Source organism: Pseudopodoces humilis, chromosome 23 (genome assembly GCF_049639895.1).
Source record: "Pseudopodoces humilis isolate 2021_Gansu_Grassland_sample_001 chromosome 23, ASM4963989v1, whole genome shotgun sequence".
NCBI lineage: Eukaryota > Metazoa > Chordata > Aves > Passeriformes > Paridae > Pseudopodoces > Pseudopodoces humilis.
Window position 1 is genome coordinate 4,862,288 of NC_142222.1, and position 24,390 is coordinate 4,886,677.

Here is a 24,390-nt window from a genome sequence, read left to right on the forward strand (position 1 = left end):
TCTTTTTTGCCTCTCCACATTGCAGGCCAGAGCTGTACATAGCATTCGAGATGAGATCTCACAGCAGAGGCTTATATAATGCTGTGGCACTTGTATAGCTACACTAGAAATACCTTGCCTCACATAGCTTGATGCTTTTATCATATACTAGCTGATTAAAGCATGATTAAAACCCTCCAACTCTTCAGTCACTAATGAGCATCCACTTTAGAGCAGAGGGGTGTTTTTTATTAGTCCTCAAATAAATGGCTTTTCACACAAACTGTTTTAAGTTGATTTTCTGTTCCAGTTCTCAAGGTCATTCAGCTGATCCTGCAAGATATCTTAACGTTCTTGAGTATTGATACCCTCCATCTCTAGTGCTCTGGCTGATGGCACAGTAAACCCAGCAATATGGATGTGCAGCAATTCCCCTTGGGAGAAGGAGCTGCCCCAGCAGAGGCAGGTGTACAACACTCAGAGCAGCAAACACCTGCCAAAAACAACACCCATAAAAAACTTCCTGGTGTATATGGATGGGCCCAGGAATTGGAAATGAGCCTCAAGGAATATTGTACACTACCATTTGTTCCCAGTTTCCTAAAATTGGGTAGGAGGGATAGGAAGGGAGCGGTACTAACAGACTGGTTAGCAGAGTGGAAAGATGGATTATCACCACTAACCTACCATTTGTCAATCCAGAACTGTGCTGAAGACTGTAATTTTCTAGTCAATGCTCTATAAGCAAGGTCAGAGGGAACAAATACTTCAATAAAAAAATGCAAGACATCAGCAGAAGAACCCAGTCATGATCCTCAGAATCCAAAAAAGAAGAGGTTGCGTTCGCAATTAATGGGCCCAGAATAATGTGCTTCATGTCCATCAATGGAAATGACATTTACAGTACTTAAACACCAAGACTTGAGATGACAAACAGGAAATCACAGGGAATAAAGGGCACCAACTGAATACATGAAGAAACGGAGCTCTACGGAGCAAAATAAATAAATAAATCTCACTTCTGCTACCAGGGACCCACTGCAGCATTGCCTGGATGCTTGGAGCTGTGCAGCAAATGCCAAGCTGTGAGCTGCAGCCAGGGAACACATAATTAATGTGATTAGGAGCACACAGAGCTAGCATGCTCTGCTGACTGAAAAGCCCAGTAGCATAATTACTGTTTTCTGTACTAGCTCTATGTCTGAACAAATCTCAAAGCCTGGTTAGTTTTAGACTGCTGTGTAAACGTCAATAAAAATCCCAGAAGTGCCAGCTCATCAGCATTCTCAGGCACAGAAATGGTGAAAATATCACTGCATTTCCATGCTGTTAACATCAGGCAAAGAAGTCTCCATTCTTCAGTCTAACCTTAGAGTTTGTAATAAGGTAACATCTCCCCCAAGTGAATGCTTATTATGAAAGCTAATTAATTGCTTTCCAGTAATGAGAAGTCTTTGGTGTTCAAAGAAAGCAAAATTCACTACACAGGAATCAAACAGTGTTTATTGAAACAAAGCTCCCCCCATTTAAAGACCTCTTTCTGATTAACATTGTTACAAATAAAACTAAGGAAACTCAACATACAAACATACAAAACATGTATAGGCAGGAACTGCGAGCCAAAAAAAAAAATCAGTCAGAAATCCATAGTATTAATTGAAGAGAAAACTTAAAGCAATGCTTTGTAGTTGCCTGGATTTCCCTGGGGGATGGAGAGTCAATGCTTATCTGCCTCCCTCAGAAGAGACAATTTTGATTAATATCAGACCCATCTGACTCAGCCTATTAAACCCTGAAGGAAGGATATTCTTCAGATATAAGAGATATGTCTTTGATTAATAATTCTACCATATTGCCATTCCAAGCATTAACAACTGCATGGCACCTGTGGAAAGTGAAAGCCTTTGAATTCTATAGAAGGGAACTAACTTATACTAATAGACCTGTTCTCTTTTGTCCAGATCTGAAAGCTCTATGACACCGTTCCTCCTACCCTCTGCTGAACAAGTCAAAGTGTCATGGTTGTCACTACTTCCTTGCAAAGAAGACAAAATGGTTATATAATTCAGCTTTACATATAGGAAGAGAGCAAAGTTACTTCAAGACATTCTGAGTGATTTGTCTAAAGACCTTGGCAATCTGTCTAGAGATTCCTCTCCAGTGCTGTCAGAGTTTAACAGACCGCAACAAGCTCCAAGTCGTGGCCATCAGAGTGCATTCTCACCTCCCAGGGCACATCTCCAGAGAAATGCATCAAATCACTCAGCCCACTACGCTGGGCTGCCATGCACGGTGTAACTAATGCCGAATTGTCACACACCAGGTGGGGAAAAAGTCAATGAACATTATCTATTGAGTTTTCCCTGGAAGTTCTAGGCTCAAGCAGCCAGCACGGGCCTCCTCACCCCAGCTGAGCATTTCTCCTGATGTTGGCAATCAACCTCTTGCTGTATTCTCTGTAGTTCACGGGTTTGACGTCCATTGCTGTGGCCTTAATACGAGATTCGTCCTGCGAAAGAGAAATTTTAGTATGTAAAAGAACATGAAGCACTCCAGGCATTTGGATCCAACCTCCTTCTGCCCCAGTAACTTACAGCTCATGGTATCTGGGTTAGCTGGGAGTGCCAACACGACTCCCAGAGCTATTATGTTGTTTCCATGTGAAACTCTTGATGAGCCTGAGAGGGAGCAGCAAGGATCCCTCCTTCAGTGCTCAAGATTGACAGCATTTGTGTGATCTTTGGAATCTTCTGTTCTCTGTGAGCAAGGGAAACCTCTCCCCACAAACATAAAGAGGAGGAAGTCACCTCCTAGGGAGACAAGTGGAAGGAACTACAAAAGCCACAAGATACATTATTTGCTTTTTGGGCAACACTTACGTTGTAAGTCTCCAGTTTCACTCGGATCCTGAACTCGTAGGTGTTAAAGTTTGCATTTTGGAACACTTCTTCAAAAGCCTGTTCATTCTGAGGGAAGGACAAAGAGAGGGATCAGCTGCAGACACTCCAGGCTCCCACTAGTACCACGAACTTTGAGAACAGCTCAGCTTTTGGGGAGGTTGGCAAAACACTGGAACTACCTGGCCCACACAGGCAGAGCTGACTATTCCATGATCACATTTTAGATGCCAAACCCATAATCCAAAAGTTTTTAAAATAAAGAGGTGACAACTTTTTACCTGCCCAAACAAAGGAACACACAATTGCACTGAATCTGCAACCAGGTATAAGGAACAAAAATACTACCCATCTTCAGGAGCTGCCAAACTGGATAATTCTGATGTCGTTCTGTGATCACAAACACTGACAGAGTTAACTATTTCCTTACTAATTGCCTTATTAGGCATTCTGGTTTTCTGCTTATCCATCAAAGCTGCATGTATCCTTCCCATCCTGACACAGGCCTATTTAAGAGAATGTTCTATAAAAAAAGCAGATCCATGTTTTGAACGTGCTTTAATAACCATAAGAAGACTGTGTCATATTTATAACATAAGCTGCTTCTAATTACCATACGAACACTAAACATCATCATCACCATTTATAACAGACAATTTGTCAAAACATTAGAAAAGGAGCAGGCAAGTCGTGGAGACTGAAAAAAAAAAAAGGTTTATTTTTGTAAAAATATGAGTCGTAAAAACCTTTGCTGACATTCAAAAAAAAATCCTGCATCTCCCTGATGATACTGACAAGTAATTATTAATGCATTTATCTACCAGATGCACTTGACTTGATCAGTCACTCCAGCAGCAGACAGAGCATCTGATCTGGAATTGAATCCACCCCAGTTCCACTCACATTCCAAGTGTTACATCTGCTGTTTTTCACTGTGTGCAGCACTATTTTACACTACACAGTGATTCTCCTAGGGTTCAGAAAAGCACAACAAATGGAGGTGAAGAGGAGCAGCGAGGTTCACAGATTACAGAATTTAGGCATATCCCTCCTGAATATTAAAACCCCTTCCTTTGGCCATCTTATGGATTAGAGGATAAGAAAACTTGCTTAATAAAGCATTTAGCTCCTCTCTGCAGCTCTGTCACAAACTGTGCTAACCATTAGTGAGTTGAAAATGCCCTCAGCATAGCAGTCTCTGCTACCCCACATTACCTCCTTTGGTATCTAACAAGCACAGGCAAGAGGCAGATGAAAAACCTTGCACATGTATCTCTGCTTAGCGTGGTCACGGGCTGTACATGAACTCCATCCATACTGTGAGCAGTGAAAAGACTCCCACCAACTTCACAAGACACTGCATCAGCTCTATCAGAGAAAAACCACTAAGAAAAGCTTACTGCAAATGCATCGAGTACCATTTTTAAAGGCTCATAAAAGTGTCAAATCAAAACCAATTTCTCCTGGAACACAAAGCATTCCCGCTCAAGGGCTCACTCCATATTATGTTCCATTTTCTATCCTCAGCCATTTCCATTAGGCAGCTCTTCAAAAGACATTACATGTTTGTACTGGTACATAGGATCTGCTGTCTCTCCTTCCCCACCCAGTTCTCTTCAGCATTAAAAGCAACTAAGAAATTTTGTTTAAACTCTAGCAGAGATTAAGTACGCCTGAAGTAAAGAAAATATTGACAAGTTAAGAATGGCTGAAAATGGAAATGCAAAAGTGCAAGCACATCTAATTAGAATCCCCCCAGCTAGACATCCTATGCAACAGAGGTGTCCAGCCTTCATAACACCACAAAAACCCAGTGCCTCAAAACTACCTCTGTACCCTTCACCTCTGACAGAGTGCAGAAAATTTCCAAAAATCATTCCATATTACAGGAAAAATAGCCCAGCTTTGCAGAAACAGAGGTCCACAACAGTGTCTCAAGACAACAGCCTCAACAATCCCTCCTGCTTAATTTCCTTTCCACAGCCAAGCAATGGGTTAACCAAAAACTGGGGTATCTGTGGAATCCTGGAATCAACCAGCCTTAGCCTGGGAGCACAGCAAAGCTCATATGCAATTCAAGAACTTATCATGCATTCCACATCATCATTTAAAAACAAAACAAAGCCACAGTTTTTATACGGTACACAAGTTAAAAAAAAAAAAAAAATCAGGAAAAGATTATTTTGGTTGGAATAAAGACAAATGCAGCAGAAAAGCACAGAGTGACAAAGGGAAGATAATACTGCCTGTTAGTGTCTAATGACTTACAACCTTAAAAACTGTTCTAGTCTGTCACAGAAAGATCACTTCAGCTTCTCTGCTAATGACCCATTTTACAAATTGTGGTTTTCATGAGACCCACAAAGTTCTGATGATATTTGGTGGGGGAAAAAAGAGCCTTCAAAAGTGGGCTTAAACACATTAGTTCAGAAAGCTTCCTGCCTACTTAACAAAGATACATACAAAGTGTTCTAGAACTTTTTGATTTTGTAAACAAATTTTTGGAACACATTAGGGATAATGTTGTCAGCATTCATTGCTAAACTAAAGGGGTTTTTTTTTTGCAGATTCTTCCACTCTAGGTACAAATGATAAAACAGGCTGGCTGTTCTACTGGAGCCAACACATGTTGAAGCTGTCAGTCCCCCAAAGGCTGTGGCACAACCCTGGAGTGATCAGCTGCCTCTCCAGGTCCAGGTGATGAGGACAGGCTGATCTCCAGCTTTCAGCAGCCAAAAGAGCTCAGGGGTAGACAGACTGACTGTGGGAGCAAACTATGGGGGAAAGCAGGCAAATCTCTGTTCTTCAGGCAGATGGCCTGTGGAAAATAATCCTGAGGAGAGTAAACAAGTCCCTGCCAAGAACTTTGGGCTAGGGAGAAGCAATGATTTGTGAACTTGTAAAAGATACTGAAGGCCAACATCTGGAGGACAACCTTGGGCTGAGCTGAGCTGGCCTATCACCCAGAGAAAGGGCAAATTAAATCCTTGACAAATGAAACGGAACATCCCTTTCTTTCATATGGCATTTTTTAATGTATTTTAAATGCTGTTAATTCCCACAGCAAGTACATGAACATGCCCCAATGCCTTTCCACATTTGCTGTACATTCACACACGAATATCAGACCATGCTCTCTGGTGGATCAGCACCAGTGTTCCACGAAAACCTTACATCTTTGCCAGAGCTGCTTTCAAAACATTAAAATAATATTTCCTTACCAGAAGGATCAAAAAAAGCCTCCAAGAAATCCAAGGGCAGCCCAATACAAGATGAGTGAAACATAGTTCAACTTCAAGGCAAACAGTAAGAATAAGCTAATTGACTGACCTTTTCCTTCAGTTCTCCCAGGAAAGCTGCATTTTGCCCAAGAATGAATTCTGCTGTGTCTTGAAAACAAGTCACCCACTGATATTCCAGACAGTCTGCAATGGTCACCTAGAATACAACAACAAAACCCAAAAGATTATTTCATCCTGTTGCCCTTTCCTCCAGAATGACAGAAGACAACACAAAAGTAAAAAATATCTCAGAGATACAGAGTTTCAAATTTCCAGTAACTATCAGAGCCTGGCCTGTATGTCCTTTGAATCACTGAGGGTGGAAAGCAGTGACTTCCTACCTTTTTTAAGCTCCACAGAATGTCCATAACTTAACAGAAGTTAATACTGGCAGTAGGTTGAACCACAGGGAAAGGCCAACAAGACCACAGCAGGACAACAGTGATGGATGCTCAGCTGTGTCCTGCTGCCACTGATGAGCTGTGAGCAGGAATAGCTATCCCAGAACAACAACCACCAAGGGGGACAGCAGCAACTCTGCAAACTGAATTGCACATTCCTGAGTACCTTTCCCAGGTTTCCTGGCTGCTTTGACAATCAGGAATGAAGAAATGGGAGACATTGCTCTGAAGGCCTTGAGTGTACCCTCAGCATCCCCTTTATATTTTACAATGACTCTGCTATGTAAAGCAGTTCATGTGTTCCTAGAAGTTATCTGATAAAAATTATTCAGAAGCAGTTTGTGTTTTAGGAAGGCTGCAGGGATAGTTCCCTTCCCTCTGCATGCCCACCTGGCAGAGCATTTCTAAGAAGCAGATACAACTCTAATTTATAATGTAAAACAGAAGAAGGTTCAATACCTATGGTGTAAGTGGGCACCACAATAATAATCCCCAGACAACTTTCTGAAGCAGGCTCCATTAAAGCACGAGGCAGAACAATACCTACCAAAAAAACCTGTACTAAATATAGGTAGCAGCTGTAAAAGTGCAATTACTGCTCTCCAGAAATGCCATTTTACTTCAGTTTATCTTCACTACTGAAGAGGCGGAGGCCATCTGTATTCTGCACTGCATAGTACACTTGGAAACCAGAATCAACTGAGCTAGCAGCAACTTTTTGGCAAAGAGAAAAGCTTTTAATTGGAGCACTAGGAAAACAAACTGCTAATCAGCTCAATGAAACATCCTTCACTCAGGTATAGCACACAAACCAGCGGAATACCCTCTAACCCACAGGCAGCACGGACAGACAAACAGCAGCAGCTCACCCTTGCCTCAAAAGATTTTCTGTTGGGACTGTGCTGGGAACGTGGCAGGAACCGCCCTGAAATGTGATCCGGGTACTCACCAGGAGCATCAGGCGGTATTTGAAGTTGGGGAATTCGCGGTCACACTTCTCGCAGCGGTAAAGTCCATTTTGCTGGTCTATCACTTTCTTGTTGCAATCCTGAGAGGGACATGCCTGGTACATGCAGTTCTCTTTGCGCAGATGTACAATTGTGCCCACACAGCTAAAATAATCTGCCTGGGAGAGTCAGTGTGCAACATTAGCCTCAAAATACTCAATGTTTTCCCCATTCTGAACTAACTACAAAAGCAAGGCACCCATGCTTGGATATTTAGGATTAGAAAGCTTAACAGCTATGGATTACTGGGAAACTGTAAATCAACCCCTCTGTTGCAATAATTTTTAGGCTTCCATTATGTTAATAAAGCCCCTACAGCAAGATTATTTTGTGTTTCCATTGCAGGAAACTCCAATTGCTAGGTCTTCCTTAGATAAAACATATTTGATTCTCCATTGTGTCTGTTCAAATCTGCACTTTTTCACAGGATTAAGATTCTGCACTTTCCTACGCTTCTTTTAGGAACCGATACAAAAAACAGAAAGCCTATTGTGTAGTGTTACAGATAAGCATTTGATTAAACTATAGCCTACAGAACAAAATACCCACTCACCACACTAAAATAATAATCATAATGGTTTAAGACCACGGTCAAGTCTTTCAGCAGAAAAATAGAGGTTGCTTAAGAAGCATGGGCAAAAATTGTCCCAGAAAATAGCTGAATTACAGGTGAAGTGAAAATGTTCAGGGCCAGGTTGGATGGGATCCTGAGCAACCTTATCTAAGGGGTGGCATCCCTAACCATGATAAAGGGTTTGGAAAGAGGTGATCTTTAAGGTCCATTCCAACTCAAAACACTCTATGATTTTAAATGAATTTTCCATGGATAGAAGCTCTTGTATATCCCAAACAGCTTAGCACTTAGGTCTGAGACAAAAAAATTAAAAATAAAAAGCAGTAGAAGCCTAGAGAGGTTTCTGGAATGAAAAGCCAAAGACCTGGGGTTTATTACCAGCTTTTCTATTGACCAAGCATGCACCCTTGAAAACCACTTCCTCCTAATGCACCTGTTTCTCCTGGAACACTCTGTGCTGCTTATTTGAACATCTCTGGGGTAAAAACATCCCCCCTTCATTGACACGAGGCTTAGAATTCTCTTGCAAACAAAGTATCATGTTGCATCATCGGCAACAAGCTTGGATTTATTTGAAAAACAGTAATATTAATTAATAGCATAAATTCCAAGATAGTAAACACATACTCCTCAACACTTGGACTACTTCAATAAGAAGAATACCTCCACAAAGCCTTGCTTTTTATTTTCTCCCCAATACACAAAGCTTGTAGTGAGTGGCCATGCCTTACCTTATCTCCTTGTCCCAAGTTCTCAGATTTGGCTTCAAACAAAGTTTTCCAGTTGGTATTTGCTCCAGCTGCTGGCCCACCCCTCACATCAGAGATGGAGACACATTCCAGAAGCTGCCCCTCGGAGTCAAACCTGCAACCACAGAGATGCACTTCTATTTTTGGAGAGCAGACCATACAGACTTATCAAAAGCTTACGTTTATTTTCATGTGCTCGATACATGAGGGATTTTTTATCAATGATTGCAAAGGAAACAATTACAGTAATATGTGTATATTGCAAACAAAAATAGCATTTCAGAATAAGTTAATAGTCTGACTTAATTAGCACAGTATTTTATAAACCCACAAAAGGAGGACAGCTTTGTTCTATATAACTGCAATTTGTTTGCCAGCTAGTGGTCAAACCACGCACTGCACACTTCTTAGAGGCAGGCAGATAACAAGATTTAAGGGCATCAAGATATTTCCATAATTAAAATTAAATTACATGGTACCATTATCTTCGCAGCAGCTTCGAAAGAAAAAGCAAATAGCATTGAAAAGATTATGCTTCCTCTGTTAAAATAAGAAAGCACAGCTCTTCAGCAAAAGGTTGCACTGCATTCCCGTTGTGATGGGCTTTGTGATTTCACAAACACACCAACGAGGCTCAAAGATTGAGCTTAATTAAAGCGTGACAGTAATAGCTCAGACCCACAATCAATTTTATCTCCAACAAGCCTCTGAAGTATGGGAGAGCCACAGCTCAATGACAAATGGAGGATGCCATTTATTTCATCCACATCTGGGTGATGCAACTGGAATCTGAAGATTCAGGATTCACAAGTCTGATGCTGTTGGCACTTAACCCTCTTCACACACACACACCACATCTCACCACATTCATACTTACAACAGACAATTTAACAACTACTTACAGGAGAAGCAACAATGAAATCGCTTTGTTTTCCTGACAATAAAAGAGTTATTTTGCTATCTGAAAAATATCTAGCAAGAACTAGACACTGAGAGATGTCAAACAGTCCCTCCACACTAACTTGAGTGCATATCAGATTCCACACAATGGAAAAGCCTGTGGAAAAAAACACTGTTCTCTCAGATCAAGCCTCAGAAAGTAGAGCTGGTCAAGCCTGATTTCATGCTGCCTTCCAAGGCTTTGGGTCAGCGTGCACTATCCCGATTTCAATTTTTCAAGGTCTGTCATGGAATTAAAAGTTTTTTTGAATTGAACAACTTAAGAAGGACACTCTTACAGGCTCTAGGGCTTGCAAGCCAGAGAAGTTTCTACAGCTCTGGAAGCCATACCCTCTGCCACCTTCCCTCAGTGCTACACACACTGCTCAAGTACAGAGAAACAAAACAAAGCAAATACTCTGCAGGAGGTTGAAACAAAGCAACATAAATACACTCATACCATCCTCGGAGCTTGAAAGCCTCTGGGCTATCAGGGTTGATGACAACTGTGCTGGAGGACAGGACAGACAGGCTTCTGCCACCAAAGTCAGAGACACGGGCTCCTTTGATGGCAATCACAGGTTGTCTGGAACCATCAAACTGTTCAGCCTGCATGTGTGAAAAACCAGAGAGCAGCAGCAGCAGCATGTTACAGGAAAAGCACTGAACTTGTGGTCATAATTCACAGATCATGACAAGAGACCAAACCTGAATCAAACTGCCCCGCTGTATCTAAAAGGTGAGGTTTTAAATGGTGTCATTAGGAGTTTAAGCAAAGGTAGGTGACAATTTTCTGTGCAATCCTAACACCTCGTTTCCTGGGGAACCAGAGAATCCTTAAGTCACACCATGGGCTGGTTAGAAAGGATAGGTCCCCTCCGTCAGCAGCTTTACACCAGGATTTTGGGAAGGGAGATGTGTTATGGGAATGGAAACAAAATTAATTGCTCATATCAGACTCCTCAGGAGATGAAACAACTCATTCATTTTCACCAAGCCAATCGTGTCCATCTTGCTACCACTTACACAGAAGTGCAGCTATGCTGACCAAACATTTTTACTCAACTTTCCATCTTCTGGTTTTTATCTCATAAAGCTGCTCTAATGCTGTAGAACTGCCATCACATGAGTAGCCTGACACTAACAAAAGATCCTCATGGCATGAGAGAGGGTTTGAAAGGTATAGATTTTATGGACCCCACACCACTCAGCAAGCAAGGGGAGGATCATGTACTTAAAGATAACTAATGAGCTGGAGTTGCAGTAGTACTTACTGTACCCATGAGATGCAAAAAGAACAGAAAACACATCCCAGCAGTCATGGCAGTGACTGTTATAAGGAACATACAGATTCTAACCTTAACTCTGCCAGCTGCAAGCCATACATCACTCCCCCCATCAATACTTATTGATATTTCTATTCTACAAGCAAGCAAACAGATTTAACTTTGCAAAATGCAGACCCTGATCTCTGTTGGAAGAGTTATGCCAGGAATTGCATACCACAAGTCTCTCCTGTTATAACCTAGTTTAGTCTTAAGGCTTTGCAATACTGAACTTCAGTTTACTTCATTTGTATCAGCAGATGGTTAATGGTGTTTAGGTACCTACAGTATCAGTGCACTTGATCATTTAGCCATAAAGCATCACTGTCAAGCTGGCAGGATCACTCCCATTTTATAGACTGGCATATAAATCCCTAAGTATCTATAACAACAGTGGAAAACAAAGTAGCCTGTTAAGAAGATAAAGAAGCAGTTTACTGCAACTGTTCAAACTTTCACTTCCAAGGCTCTGATGCTTTAAACTCCCACTCTGAGACAGAGCCTCTCCACCTGCTCATTAGGGGAACATGTATCCCACCCTACAAATAAAATTCATCTCATTTGAGACAGCCATAGCCACCAGGCTTTTCCACAATTAAACTGCAGCTCATACCCTTTTCTAAACCAGGAGCCTGTTACCTTCAGTATTTTGGCTTGAGACATAATGTCTGCAGTAGTTCAGAACACATTAGTCAGATCATGTCAGCAGTTTGTCAGGGAAAGGTTAAGAACATCACACCTGAATGCAACCAGACAGTCTTTCACCTCCTCTCAGCCCCTGATCTTTGAACACCCAGGACTGTGTCAGCGCTGTGCCCATCTCAGGTGACAATGGCACTTCTTTGCCCTACACCAAGGAAGCTTTGTTAAGTACAGGTAAGAGAGCACATACCTCATTTCCCCACAGCGTAGCTGTCACCAGTTTCCCTGATGTATCCATCAGATGCACATTCCTCTTTGAAACCTCCCTATTGCTAGCTTTCACTGTAATTTTAGTGACATCTTCGTAGCTCTTGCAAATTCCAATTACATCTGAGAAACAGTTACAATTTAGAGTTACTCAAGGGTCACAATCGGGGAATACAACATCACAAGAGAAGAATTCAAACCTACTGTCAGATTTTTACCTTGTAACCCAGCTCCCTATTGAAATGAAATCTGATATGGAAATTAAGTGTATTATGGTAGGAATGTTCCACTACAGAACTCTTCAGTGCTTTAATTTTGTTGACGCAGTCATTAAGATATTCATGAATGCAAGCCTCACCACATTAGAGAGATCAAGGCATTGTACTATCTTTTCCCATCACATTCTGTCAAAGGACTTCAGTCCTGATCATGAAACACACACTTGCTATTAAAGCACAAGCAAGAGCCTTCAAAGTGACTGTAACACAATGGAACAACTGGCTCGTGCCTCCACGTAACTCCGCAATCATAAGTTGCAACTTTAACAAGTCTGCATGTTCAGGTGGTAAGAACTAAAGCAATCCCCTGTGCAGTCCCTAAAAATACATCACTTTTAATATTACCCATCTACCTTTAAAATTCCCAGCTGAATGTCTCTGAATCACAGGCATCTTGTGCCTCTGAAACCTGAGAACCCTCGCCCCCACCCAAGCCTCTGATTTTTCCGGAGTACTCTGCCCAATGAATTACAGAAAAACAAACCTCCGATACTTCACAAAGCAAGCCAAAACAGTCATGCAGCTTGGACTTGGATGCAATGAATTATGCCAAAATCACTACAGAGATAATTAGATAGTGAAAGAAAGCAAGACCACAGAAGGTATGAAATGCACACGTGCTGAGCAAGGGCATCTTTTCTTTCAGCCTTTTTCTGTGGAAAACAGTGATCACAGCACAATAAACAACTATCACCTACTGTCTGTAGTTTGAAGCATACGTTTGAAGAATAATTGATATATATTGTTAGAAAACAGGGTAAAATCATCCTAACAGGAAAACTGCCTGAGGTATTTTTAATGGCAACTATCACTGGATGACTTCAATTAAGAGACCACAACACTCAAAGCATCCTATGCTCACTACCTGCCCAGAATTCAGGACACAAAAATCAAACTTCAAAGCTTTAGAATTTGCCATTTCTTTACTTTGACTGACCAACAATCGAGTCTTTGGGTGTGTTCTCCAAGTCAGAGATGGCTACAAAATCAAACTGAACAGATGGGAGATGCTGGGCATCATCACAGGGCACAACTGAAGTCTCATTAGTGAATGTAATCTCATAGTCATTCTTAACAGCTGTATATTGCTTGTTAGCAGTCTTCAAATTGCCTTTGGTAAAATAATATACCTAGAGGAGAAAGCAATGAAACAGGGGATATTATCAGTAGTCAGGGAAAATAGATTGTGTTCACCTTTAAAAATCCTTGCTAGGCTCAAGTTCCTCTTTTCCAGCTCCTGTCAGTCTAAGAAAGCACAAAGCTACCATACCTTGTTCAATTCAATGAGTGGAAAGAACTTGTCTGCTTGATCGTTGAATGCAGTAGCTCTAATCTCACCCTGCAGGAAAATAGGGGAGCTGGTCAGAAGTGAAATTTGGCATGGAAAAAGATAAAAAAAAAATAAAAATAAATAAATCTTTGCAATGTTAAGTGGCAGCAGTCCTGCAGAGACAGTGGGGTCTGCCAGGGTAGCTCCAGGCATGTGAGAAACAAACAACGTCCTCTTCACATCTGCAGTTAGAGCTAAAATGACATATTCTACACCTGACAATCAAACCTCATATTCAAGTCTCATTAGTACATCTACAGCTTCAGAATAAAAGGCATAAGAACTACATCCATCATAGAGACACCTCTGAAAATGCCAGTAAAACTGGCAGTGATGAAATAAAATTCAAATAGACCCCGCAGCTCCACAAGTTAGCACACAGTATATTGTGATGGCTCCCACTCAGATATGTCTATAAGTAAGAATTAATAACAATTATACCCTCACTAGATATAAACACTGTTAAAAAAAAAATTAATACAGACACTATGCAGAGAAAACAAATGCCTGGTGACAACATGTTACATTATTAACCTCACATTTTACACTCAATATAATCTAGCAGAATCTTGTTTGTTTTCACGACAGAAGGCTGTAATTTGATAAGAGGTTTGACAAACTGTAAGTTTAGTTAGATTAACCAGATACCATTCCCCAAACAAACCACAGAGGAAATTTCTCAATGTTACAATAATTTGTACTCCAATTTCCTCATGAAAATTGAAAGCTTGTAACTTGGAGGTAATGCTCCTCTCACTCCCTGTTTTGTAAGGTGTAGCTCAGCCAGGAGGAGATGTCACTCTCAATCTACAGGAAACCACCACAACCCTCAGTATTAGGTTGTCAGTTTGCATAAACAAGTCTATTTTGAAGCTGCAAAAATCCAGTCACACACTATAGACTTTGATGAAAAATAATCAGCAATGCTGCACATTTAAGACTTCATTCTGGATAAAAACTGGCACGTTGATGCGCAACTTAATGAAAGCAGGGATACAAGTTTCAGTTGTAATAAAAAAAATCATTTCCGAAAAATGCACTTTATTTCCTCTATTCTGCCTTTATGAAGGGTTCATCAGCATCTGGCATACATTATCTTTGTCTCAACATATGACACTTACACTTTCATCAACCAGTTCTACGGAAAAGAGCTTTCCTTCACCACGGGAGTTGCTCCACGTGCGGATCTGACCTTTTTGGGTAACACGAGCACAAATGGTCCACCTGAAATCATGCAAGAAATCACTGTTCTGCATCTCTTTAAAGAAGAGATTGACTTGACAAACCTTTGGAACTGGAACTGGCTTAAAAGCCAGAATCTTCCCACTGCACCTCGGCAACTCTTTCCACTGCTTTCTGTTTTAATGGCCTAGACCATTAAAGACAGAAAGTTGTGGAGAAGGCAACAAAGCAGCCATAAAGCATCCAGTATGATAATAATCCTTCTGCACAGAAGCAGGCCTCAAATCTTTTACTCTTCTAGGGTACATTTCTCACACAGCAGTTTGCCTGCTCTGAAAAGCCACGCCAGAACTCAAGAGCTCAATTATAGGATTCGCATTTAACTTGGGTAATCAAATCAGTTTGCATAACTTAAAAATGTCATTCACTAAATAATTACATCCTCATGCTTTTCAACAGCTCAGTAGCCGAAGTGAATAGCTTACTGAGCTGTTTTGTCATTAAGTTACCAAAAAGAAGGTTGCTTTAGGAAAAAAAAAAAACCACAGACAAGTCAATCGATTTTCAACTAAAATATTAAAAACCTATCAAGCTCAGCAGGGCAGCTGCACCAAGACAATGGCAAGGCAAATCTCAGATTGTTAAAGAGTGTTGATGCAATTTAAAAAGATAAAAAAAAGGAAGAACACCCTTCCCCACAGACAGAAAAAAAAAAGCAGAAAACTAAACCCCAAAAAAAACCCCGAAACAACAATGAGAAAACAAAGCCCTAAAAAACCAAAACAAAGCCCACTAGTGTTTCTGTGGAAGGTTTTTTGCTTGTTTCTCTGGGTGGTTTCCTGGTTGTTGTTGGGTTGGTTTGATTGAACTTAACCAATGAAGTCCAAAGAACTCAATGAATTATTTGACAGAGACTGACACACAGAAAAACAAAACAAAACTATTGTTCCTTCATGCCTGTGACATGAACAAGGCCTGGCAAACCACAAGAACTCACTTGGACTGGTATGGATTCAAGCTGGCAATTGGCACCACTTTGACCTGAGATCCCCCAGGTGTCTTCACAGCACTGGGAGCACTTGGTTTTCCAAACTGGTTGGAGGGAGCGTGGTACTTGGGAGCAGCAGGACCTTCCAAAAACCACAACAGAGCAGAGAGGATTTCAGCCTTGCACACAAAAATCAGGTTAAAACCAACTCGTGGTGCAGATCTTTCCCACCACGCCATGGGGAGCCACACAGGGCAAAGCTCCAGGAACACTGGAGCTCCCTGCACCATGTGGACACCACAGAGGGGCTTGAAGTTTGTTGCATCCTATCTGCTCTTGGTCACAAGTGTTTTCTAGGCTGCAAAATGCTGCAGAAGAGACACTCTCAGACCTTTTAGAGTGCTCGCACTGAAGTGGAGATGTGTCCAGAGTCAACCACTTGAACACAGTTTAAGTGGCAAACAACTGTTTAGCAGTAAATTCTCTAAAATAACAGAATCACAGGGTGGTTAGGGTTGGAAAGCACTCATTCCAATCCCCTGCTAAGGACAGGAACACCTTCCACAAACAACCATACCATCCAATACAGCCTCAAACACTCCCAGGGATGGGAAGTGCTAGATCAAGACACCACTTGGGGAAACAACTAAGGAAAAATACCCCACAAATAGTTTTTTGACATAAAGTAATACTGCTAATTCTAAACTCAATCTTGTCAATGTATATGCAAAAGACTCTTGTGATCAGCTTTAAGCAAGGAAGGAGAAGCTTGTTTTCTGCTACAAGTTTCTAAGCAAATGTCAAAATTTTACTATTTAAAAATCCTTCCCAAACACAGGGGTAAAGAATACAGACAAGTTAAAGCGGCACCAAGAATTAGGATTGACAACTTTTTAGCTCAAAAAAAAAAAAAATCTACAGGCTGACATTTAAATTGACTGCATCTTTCAGTATCTCACTGAAATCTTGATCAAAAAACCACGTTTCAAGATGTACTATCAAATAATTTCAGTGTATCACCTAAAATGTTTGGCCCCTATCTCAGCATTTGTAACGAACACAGTTAGTGGCCAGCTCCAAACTGCAGCCCAATTTGGGTGTCCATAGATCTGTTTCAAGAATGCAGTGTAAACTGAATAAAGTTGGGGGTTTTGGACTTTTTGTTTTTCCCATGGGGAAAAAGGGACAATTTTTTCCCCCTTTTATAACCAAGTATAGAGCTCTCTTAAGAGAATTCACCTTGTCAAACTATGGGTTACTCCTCAATCACAGTTTCTTGTGCAACACCATTAGTGAAAGGATTTTATTTAAACTGAAGCTGTAGTTTCTCACTGATCACATATCAGAATTCCTGCTCAGGATGACTCTTACCTGCTCCAGACAAATTGCCATTTTGTTGCTGTGGTCTGCTGGGTGCTGGGTTTCCTGCTGGAGCTGCAGAACGTTGCCCCTGTCCTGGTAATTAAAATGGAAAGAGACCATAGAGTAGGAGCACAGTAATTAAAAGTACCCTTTTAGGAAATAAGACTTGCATGCAAAAAAAAATATAATTAAAACCATAAAAAATTACATAAAAAATATAATTAAAACACGCTAAAATCCAGGTATTTAAGACACAGGAACAGCAAGCTATCTGTTGAACATTACCATGAAGGAATTCCAGTCAGATCTCTTTCCTCAAGCAACTGCTTTCTACTTGGAAAGAACTCAGGGCTGATGGTGATTTAAAAGGACAGCCCTGAAGTAATCTTGACAACTTTTCAGTGTTTATCAGCTGGTATTGCTCTGACAGGTAGTTTCTGCTCCTACCTAACAGCTAAGATAAAAAACTGTAGAGAATTCTGTCTCATCAGTGAGAAAGGGCCAAAAATCCACTGGGTAAAGTCAAATCTGAAGTTAACCCAAGACAAAGAAAACACCTGCTGCATTTTATTTCCGAAATATGATGATGTTTAATGTGGGGGTGATTGAGTCATCACTTCAGAATTCACCAGTGCCCCTCATGGCACACAGCAGTAAATTGCTTAGGGAGCAAAGTGATGCCATGTTAAGAACAAAGTGTCCATTTTTTTTTTAAGATTTCAGGGCTTTTACTTTGTTTAAATTAATGATAAATTACAAGGGCAAGAGCAGACAGCCATATCTAAAATAAAAGTCCATTAAAAGGCTAATTTACCATTCAAAAATTTGAATTCCTTTACAATATAATTTGCCTCTAGATGAGAAAATATCCAACATTTTTGCCCTTTTCGACACAATTAATCATTTAAAGTCTTGCTTTGGAGGGAAACCTAGGCCTGAGCAGGCAAAACCCCTGTGATTTGGGATGTGAGGAGGAAGAGGGTCAGAGAAAGGTGCAAAAGAAGGTAAGACCAAGCCTATAGAGCACCACAAGGAACAAAAGCAGAGAATCCTAGGACAGAGGGACGGCACCGAACTACGGGAAAGGAGAAGCAGCAACAACAACACAAGGAGACCCCAACATGGTGCTGCCTGATGTGCTCCAGAGTTAACCCTCTGGTTATTTTTAATCCAAAATCCAGGTCCTTGCACAAACCCCAATCTGCTCCTCTAAGTTGCCGCAGCAGTCACATCGGTGAACTGGTGACAGTCTCCCTGGCAACAGTGTGACGTCAAACAGCAAAATGTGTATTTGCTGCAGGTTCCACTAGATGGAGGAGCCAGGTCTCCCCCTTGCTCAGTGGCCTCAGGTGCTCAGAGGGTCAGCATCCACACCCAAATTCATTTTGTGCAAGGGAAGGTGGAAAAAAACCCAACAAGATGCATTAAGAGAAAAATATGTCTGGTCAGGGGAGGAATATTCAGGAGGAACAGAATGTGGGTATGAGGCAGCAAGAGGTTTCCTTATTACTTTTGTTCCAAATATGGTTTTTTCTGTAGGAATTTGTGATTAAAAAAAAAACAAAAAACACTGAAAACCAAACCAAAGACCACCACATCCATTGGAACACGTGTGAGTTATGAAACACAAATTCACATTTTAATGGCTGCCTACCCACAGCCAAGTGTTTCTCAACAGAGTAAGAATAAATTCACACATCTGTGCATGTGTTCAAATACAGAAGTAGCAGAAATATCTCTCCAATTTTCTCGCTTGGAGAGCCTAGGGACTCCTAAACTGTGATTTTTGGTGGCTGGTGGCCTACAGATCACTTAAAGTGCTCAGAAAACCGAGGAGGCTGCCTGGTTTTTGCTGTTAGTTTTTATTAGCAGGAGGTGAAAAAACCAGTTGAAATACCTGCTCACATTTTTGCTGTATGTGGTGGGTGAGGCAAACCCAAGACCTTTGCCTGCAGCTGCCCCACAGCCCACTCAAAGGCAATAACTGTGGAACAGGAGCCCTCAGCTTCCAATAATTTGTCACCAAGAGGTTTTGCCACAGAACCATGACACAAGACCTGACCCAGAAATGAGCAGCAGGGAAGGGAGAGAAGGGAAAAAAACCCACACTTTGAAACAATACACACCTAAATCACAGCAGTGGGAAGGGCCAGAATAAGGAGTTCAAGTGAATGTGTAAGTACATAAACATTTCAAACATGGGAAGATTAATGACAGAAGTTAAACATAAGTAGAAAGTCATTGTCATAGTGAAAAGAAAGTCCAGCATCAGAGTAATTTGAATGAGATTAACGACAGGAATAACACAACCATCCAGTCTTCAACAAGAACTAAACTGCTCAGTCTTAATTTTCAATACTATTATGAGAGGCTGCCTGAAAAGTTTTTATGATTTGTAATAAGAAGATTGTGTCTCCAGCTTCCTTGTTAGGCAGATTAACCACCTACTGCTCCCATGTAAAATGGCCAAAAGCCAGCTTCTCACCCCCCTGGGTCCCACTGTGCTATTACAGTCTGAGAAAGAATATTCCTTAATCCTAGGTCTGGCAGTCTGATATCTGTATTTCAAGGAAAACCAGAAGTAGGGCTAAAAGATACATTTTTAAAATACCAGAACTTTTTTTTTTTTTTAATGGAAACCACGGAGTACATTTAAGATGCTCATTTTGCTCATTAGCTGAGTGTCCCTCAAAATACAATTTCTTAATATATACAGGAATTTTGAGAATATGCAACTTGAAATACAAACCTCTGCCATTTCATCAAGGCCTTCATGACAAATCTTGCAGCCTGCAGAGCAGCAGGGCTGGGTTAAGCTTACCTAATCTAAACTATTACCATCTTCTGTATCAGAAACCTTATTTAGTATCAAATAAAAGGGTATGAAGTTGTCAGAATAAGATCAGTGTTAAAATGAAATACACATCACATCCTATTTGGCATCTTTCATCTAGTGCAAGCCCACACATATTATGACCACAGACCTGTAATATCTCCAAAAGAGTTTAGATTTGAAACCTTCGCTGCAGAGTATTTTTGTAAGTCCAAATGAAGAACACAACTTTGATCAAAGTAATGGTAATTTTACCAGAATTTATAGTTAAAGGTATATTTTCAGCTCAGTTCTGTCAGATACCACGTTCTCAGTGGTTTCTAAGCAACAATATAACTGAAAAACACTATAGTTCACAAGCTCTTGTATCACACAAGGAGGGAAATGGGAGAAAGGCACAAAACAGTCTGCTCAGTAGCTATTCTGAAAGTCTTGGTCTCTACAGCAACTGTGGGATTAAACCATAAAATCTGAGATGTCAACACATTTTTTAAACAGCAATTAGCTAAGTAACTATCAAAGGAACAAAGGATTCTTTAGGCTCATTTAACAAACGCCCCTCTTAATTCCCTTGGAAAAAGTTAATGAAGAAAGATGTCTTTGACTTTGCAACAGAATAGATTTTTAACCAGAAGAGCAATGTACCTACCACCACTATTTGTCCAAACTATTCTACAGAAAACTCCTGCCACTAATGTGTGGTCCCTCAGTAATAAAAATATATTAGTTCACTTCTCTCAGGATAAAAAAAAAATCTTCTTGAAGAGCTGTTTGCTATTAAATTCCAGCCATTATCTGTGTATACATCACTGACAGAGCTGTTCAAATATTTTCTTTAAGTGCTTATTATTCTCCCTCCTTTTTAAAAGATCAGAATTGGAAGAGCAGAACAGACTTTTGAATGTTCTCAGAGGGAAAAATGTTTTAATTTAAAAAAAAAAAAACACATTTGCATGAGAACTGCAAGCTCAGCACCTAAAAGTGAAGAAGATAGTTATTTATGCAACATGATGGATCCAAATAGATTCATGGCAGGTCAGATTAAGGTCCACCCAGTGCCTCAATCCTTTTTCAGCTGGGCATGGTAGGAATGGGTGCTTAGGGAATTCTGTGCTCTCCTTGTTTTCATACCAGTCTCTCATCTATGTACTTGGAACAATCTAAGTTTTAGTGCTTCCTGCACCTAACATTCATGCAGAGGATGTATTGTTATGTTTAACAGCCTTTAATGGATTTCTCTTTCACATCTAATTGCTTTTTGAACCTGTGCCAATTTTTGGCACCTACCTCCACAAGTTCCATAATTTAACTATGCAGTTTAGGGGTGTGGTGCAGCCTTTGTTTTACAACCACTGCCTGACAACATGAGAGCTAAAGAGCATCAAATGAACATAGAAAAAAGAGAGAGAGAGAGATTCATCATTCTTTATTCATCCCCTCCACGCCATCTTAGACTTTTACAGATCATTATTCCATCTTCCTCCTCCTGTTTCTTTCCAGACAGGAGAAATTAGAATCTATTTGATTACTCATTATGAGGAGACATAAAATAGCTTCCGCTTACTTACTGGAACTCGAGGTAGAGACCACTCACTACAATAAAAACCTGTCAAGGTTATAAAGTATGGATACTCCAAATACCATGGAGAGACTCAAGCTTCAGCCATGGTGTAGAGTTTATTAAAATAGGAACAAACCCCAGTTTGTGTGACACAAACAAAAAGGATTTCCAAGATCTGGACATCACTATTTCAGGCACAAAAAAAAAACCAAACAAACCCTGAACACGTCTGACTGCTTTTTTTCAAGTGAAAGAGAGAAGCTGAAAGGCTCTCTGAGCTGACAGAAAAATATTTGTTTACAGATACTCACCTTCATTGTACGGCTGGGGATTGCCAATAGGCCCATCAACCTGATCAGCAGTTTGCAGGACGTTTACATCCATCAGGATAACCACTCTCCTACAACACAGAACAGACAGCAAATAAAGACTTTCACTCCCTCTGCAGCTCCTATCTCTGAATATCCTTTGCAGCAGGTGAGAAAACCAAGCATTAAGAGGCTGATTCTTTGGATGAAGGATCTGGGAGACAAAAGCTCTCCAATGTCAACTAAGCCCTCCCTAGAGGGACAAGTAAGCTTGAAAAAATATCACACTGCATCAAGGACAGGTGATGGCAGGCTGAACAGGCACCAAAAATAGCTAGGGAAACCACTGTGTTTTAAAAGGAGCAAAACCATACCAGGTTTTTATTCCCTGCCTCAAAAGTTGTTTTCTTCTTCCCAGAATGAAAAGAATACAAACCTCAGTTCACATCCTGTGAGATATATACTTAGCTTTTCTGTAATACTTTCACCTGGATCCCTTCTCATTTTGCCATTGTCATTCCCCTCAAAATTCCCTCCTATCCTATTTCCTCAAATTTTAATAAAAGACCAGATTCCACAACACCTAAGTAAGGAGGTATCTTTATCATTTCTTTTCAACAGCAAATAATTTTAAAGAAGCTTTGTTCAAATATTTGGAGTATTCCAGCTGGAGTTGGAGTATTGCAGCTGGAAACTTTATATTACTAAATCACTGTACAGATACATCTGATCCCACCAGAGTTATATTCTGCAATTTATTTCTTCTATTACTGGTGCTGTGGACTTTCCCCCTCGCACCCTAAAGCCTGAGTATTTCCAGGTAATCCCAACCAAAAGCACTTGGCCTCTGCTTAGTCACAAAGCACAGAGCCCCCACTAGCACAGATGCCTTTCTGTAGGGCTGTACTTAAAGGTTAACACAAATACCTTCCATCTTTCAGGCTGTTGACAATGAATCTGTTAACCTGGCAAACACACCGGGCTGACAAACGTTCCTCTTCCACCAGGGAGTTCAGCTGTGTTGCCAGCATGAATGCTGCAGGAAGAGGAAAATATTGGAACAATTCACAATGCCAGCTTTAAAAGGAGCTGCCATGGCTGGCCACACCTTTTTCAGCTAGTAAGGTATTGCACTGGATCTACAACTTGTCAAAGAAAACAGTGAAACTCCTAAGAAATCACTAAAACTGATCAGAAACTATACTGTATTTATTCCCCAAACTTCAGAGTGCAGTATAGCTAGAATGACTGTACATCAAAGAACTGAGAGGAAGATGAAGCTAAATTACTTTAAAATCAATGTTACATGCATAGGTTTGTATTTTCATTATATCCTGCAGCAAGTTGACTGCTTATATTTCACCAAGTTCCAAAAGTCAAAGATTTCACCTAAATGACAAAATGCAGTTGCATGCTGCAGAGCCTGTGGCCCAGCGTGGCCTATGTTCTCCTTCAATATCTATTTCAGACACCAGATCAGGAATTTTAACACCCTTAGCATCTCCATGTTTAGAAAAACTTCTCTGCAGCTTGTCATACTCACAGGAGAGGGTGTTCACCCCATCACTCATCAGCACTCGGTAACGTGGGGGCCCAGTTCCTGTGGCAATAGCCCGTGTATTCTGCAGGGGAGAAAAAAAGAAAAGGCTGTCAGTTCACATTTGTTCAGAAACTTTTCAAAAACAGAAAGTGAAACCAACAACAAGTGACCCATCTAATCGGCTCTTTTGAACACTAATATCAACGGCATAGCCCAAGCAATGCATAACAAAATTAGGAGAACTAAAAGTAGAGCAGCCTTGCTCGGCTTCTCTGCAGAGGAAGTCTGGCTGCACTCAGGACCCCACATGCAGTCACCGAGGGGCTGCCACACGAGGGAAGGGACAGTACTCACAATGACTTGCAGCACGGGCTTGGAGACTTCCTCCCCTTGCATTATGGCCTGGAGAAATGAAAGAGACGCTCAGAAAATTGCCACGGCCTCGCTGGGGATGGCCTCGCCACCCACAGTGACAGAACCACAGAATCAATGAGCTTGGACGTCTGAGATCATCGGGCCCTACCTAGGAAGGGTTCTAGCCAAGGAGTTGAGGACGAACTGCCGTGGAAGAGCCAGGGACGCGGGTGTGGCCGCCACCGCTGACCCCGGAGCAGCCCCAGGGACCAGGCCCCGCTCCGGGCCTGTTTCTCCCCTCGGGACCGGGCCGGACCCGGTGCCCAGGCCCGGCTTTCACCTCCCACCCTGACCGGGACTAGGTACATCCCAGCCCACCCCAAGCCGCTCACCGCGATGGCCCCCTCGCTCAGCCGCACGCTCATAGTGCCGCGTCCGCCGCTGCCGCCAAATCCTGCCGCTGCCGCCAAATCCTCCCGCCGCCGCTGCCGCCACCGCCTCCTTCCGGTGCCGCCGTACGTCCCGCCGTGCGCCCCCGGCAGCACCGCGCTTCTATTGGCTGCCCGGCGCTGTACGGCGGAAGTGTCCCCGTG

General features: G+C 41.4%; 1 protein-coding gene across 1 annotated transcript; it reads right to left on the bottom strand.

The window, feature by feature from the left end:
• Positions 1-1,460: 1,460 nt before the first annotated feature.
• RPA1 (replication protein A1) lies at positions 1,461-24,287 on the bottom strand. The gene is made up of 17 exons (XM_005525791.2): positions 24,190-24,287; positions 23,798-23,845; positions 23,447-23,525; positions 22,831-22,939; positions 21,907-21,995; positions 17,211-17,294; positions 15,849-15,981; positions 14,791-14,893; positions 13,610-13,678; positions 13,277-13,469; positions 12,045-12,184; positions 10,288-10,436; positions 8,871-9,003; positions 7,508-7,684; positions 6,207-6,314; positions 2,859-2,945; positions 1,461-2,488 (listed from the first exon to the last, which is right to left on the bottom strand). The coding sequence occupies exons 1-17, from the start codon at positions 24,220-24,222 to the stop codon at positions 2,381-2,383; spliced, it is 1,842 nt and encodes a 613-aa protein (XP_005525848.1). The 5' UTR covers positions 24,223-24,287; the 3' UTR covers positions 1,461-2,380.
• Between the last annotated feature and the right edge of the window lie 103 nt (positions 24,288-24,390).

Bases quoted from the DNA above. Each gene is read 5' to 3' on its own strand.
- RPA1 (XM_005525791.2), bottom strand. From the start codon at position 24,222: ATGAGCGTGCGGCTGAGCGAGGGGGCCATCGCG. The intron at 15,982-17,210 runs GTAAGAGTCATC...GGTTTTTGGAAG, and splicing joins TGGCAATTTGTCTGGAGCAG to GTCCTGCTGCTCCCAAGTAC. The intron at 7,685-8,870 runs GTAAGGCATGGC...TGACTCTCCCAG, and splicing joins ACTTGGGACAAGGAGATAAG to GCAGATTATTTTAGCTGTGT.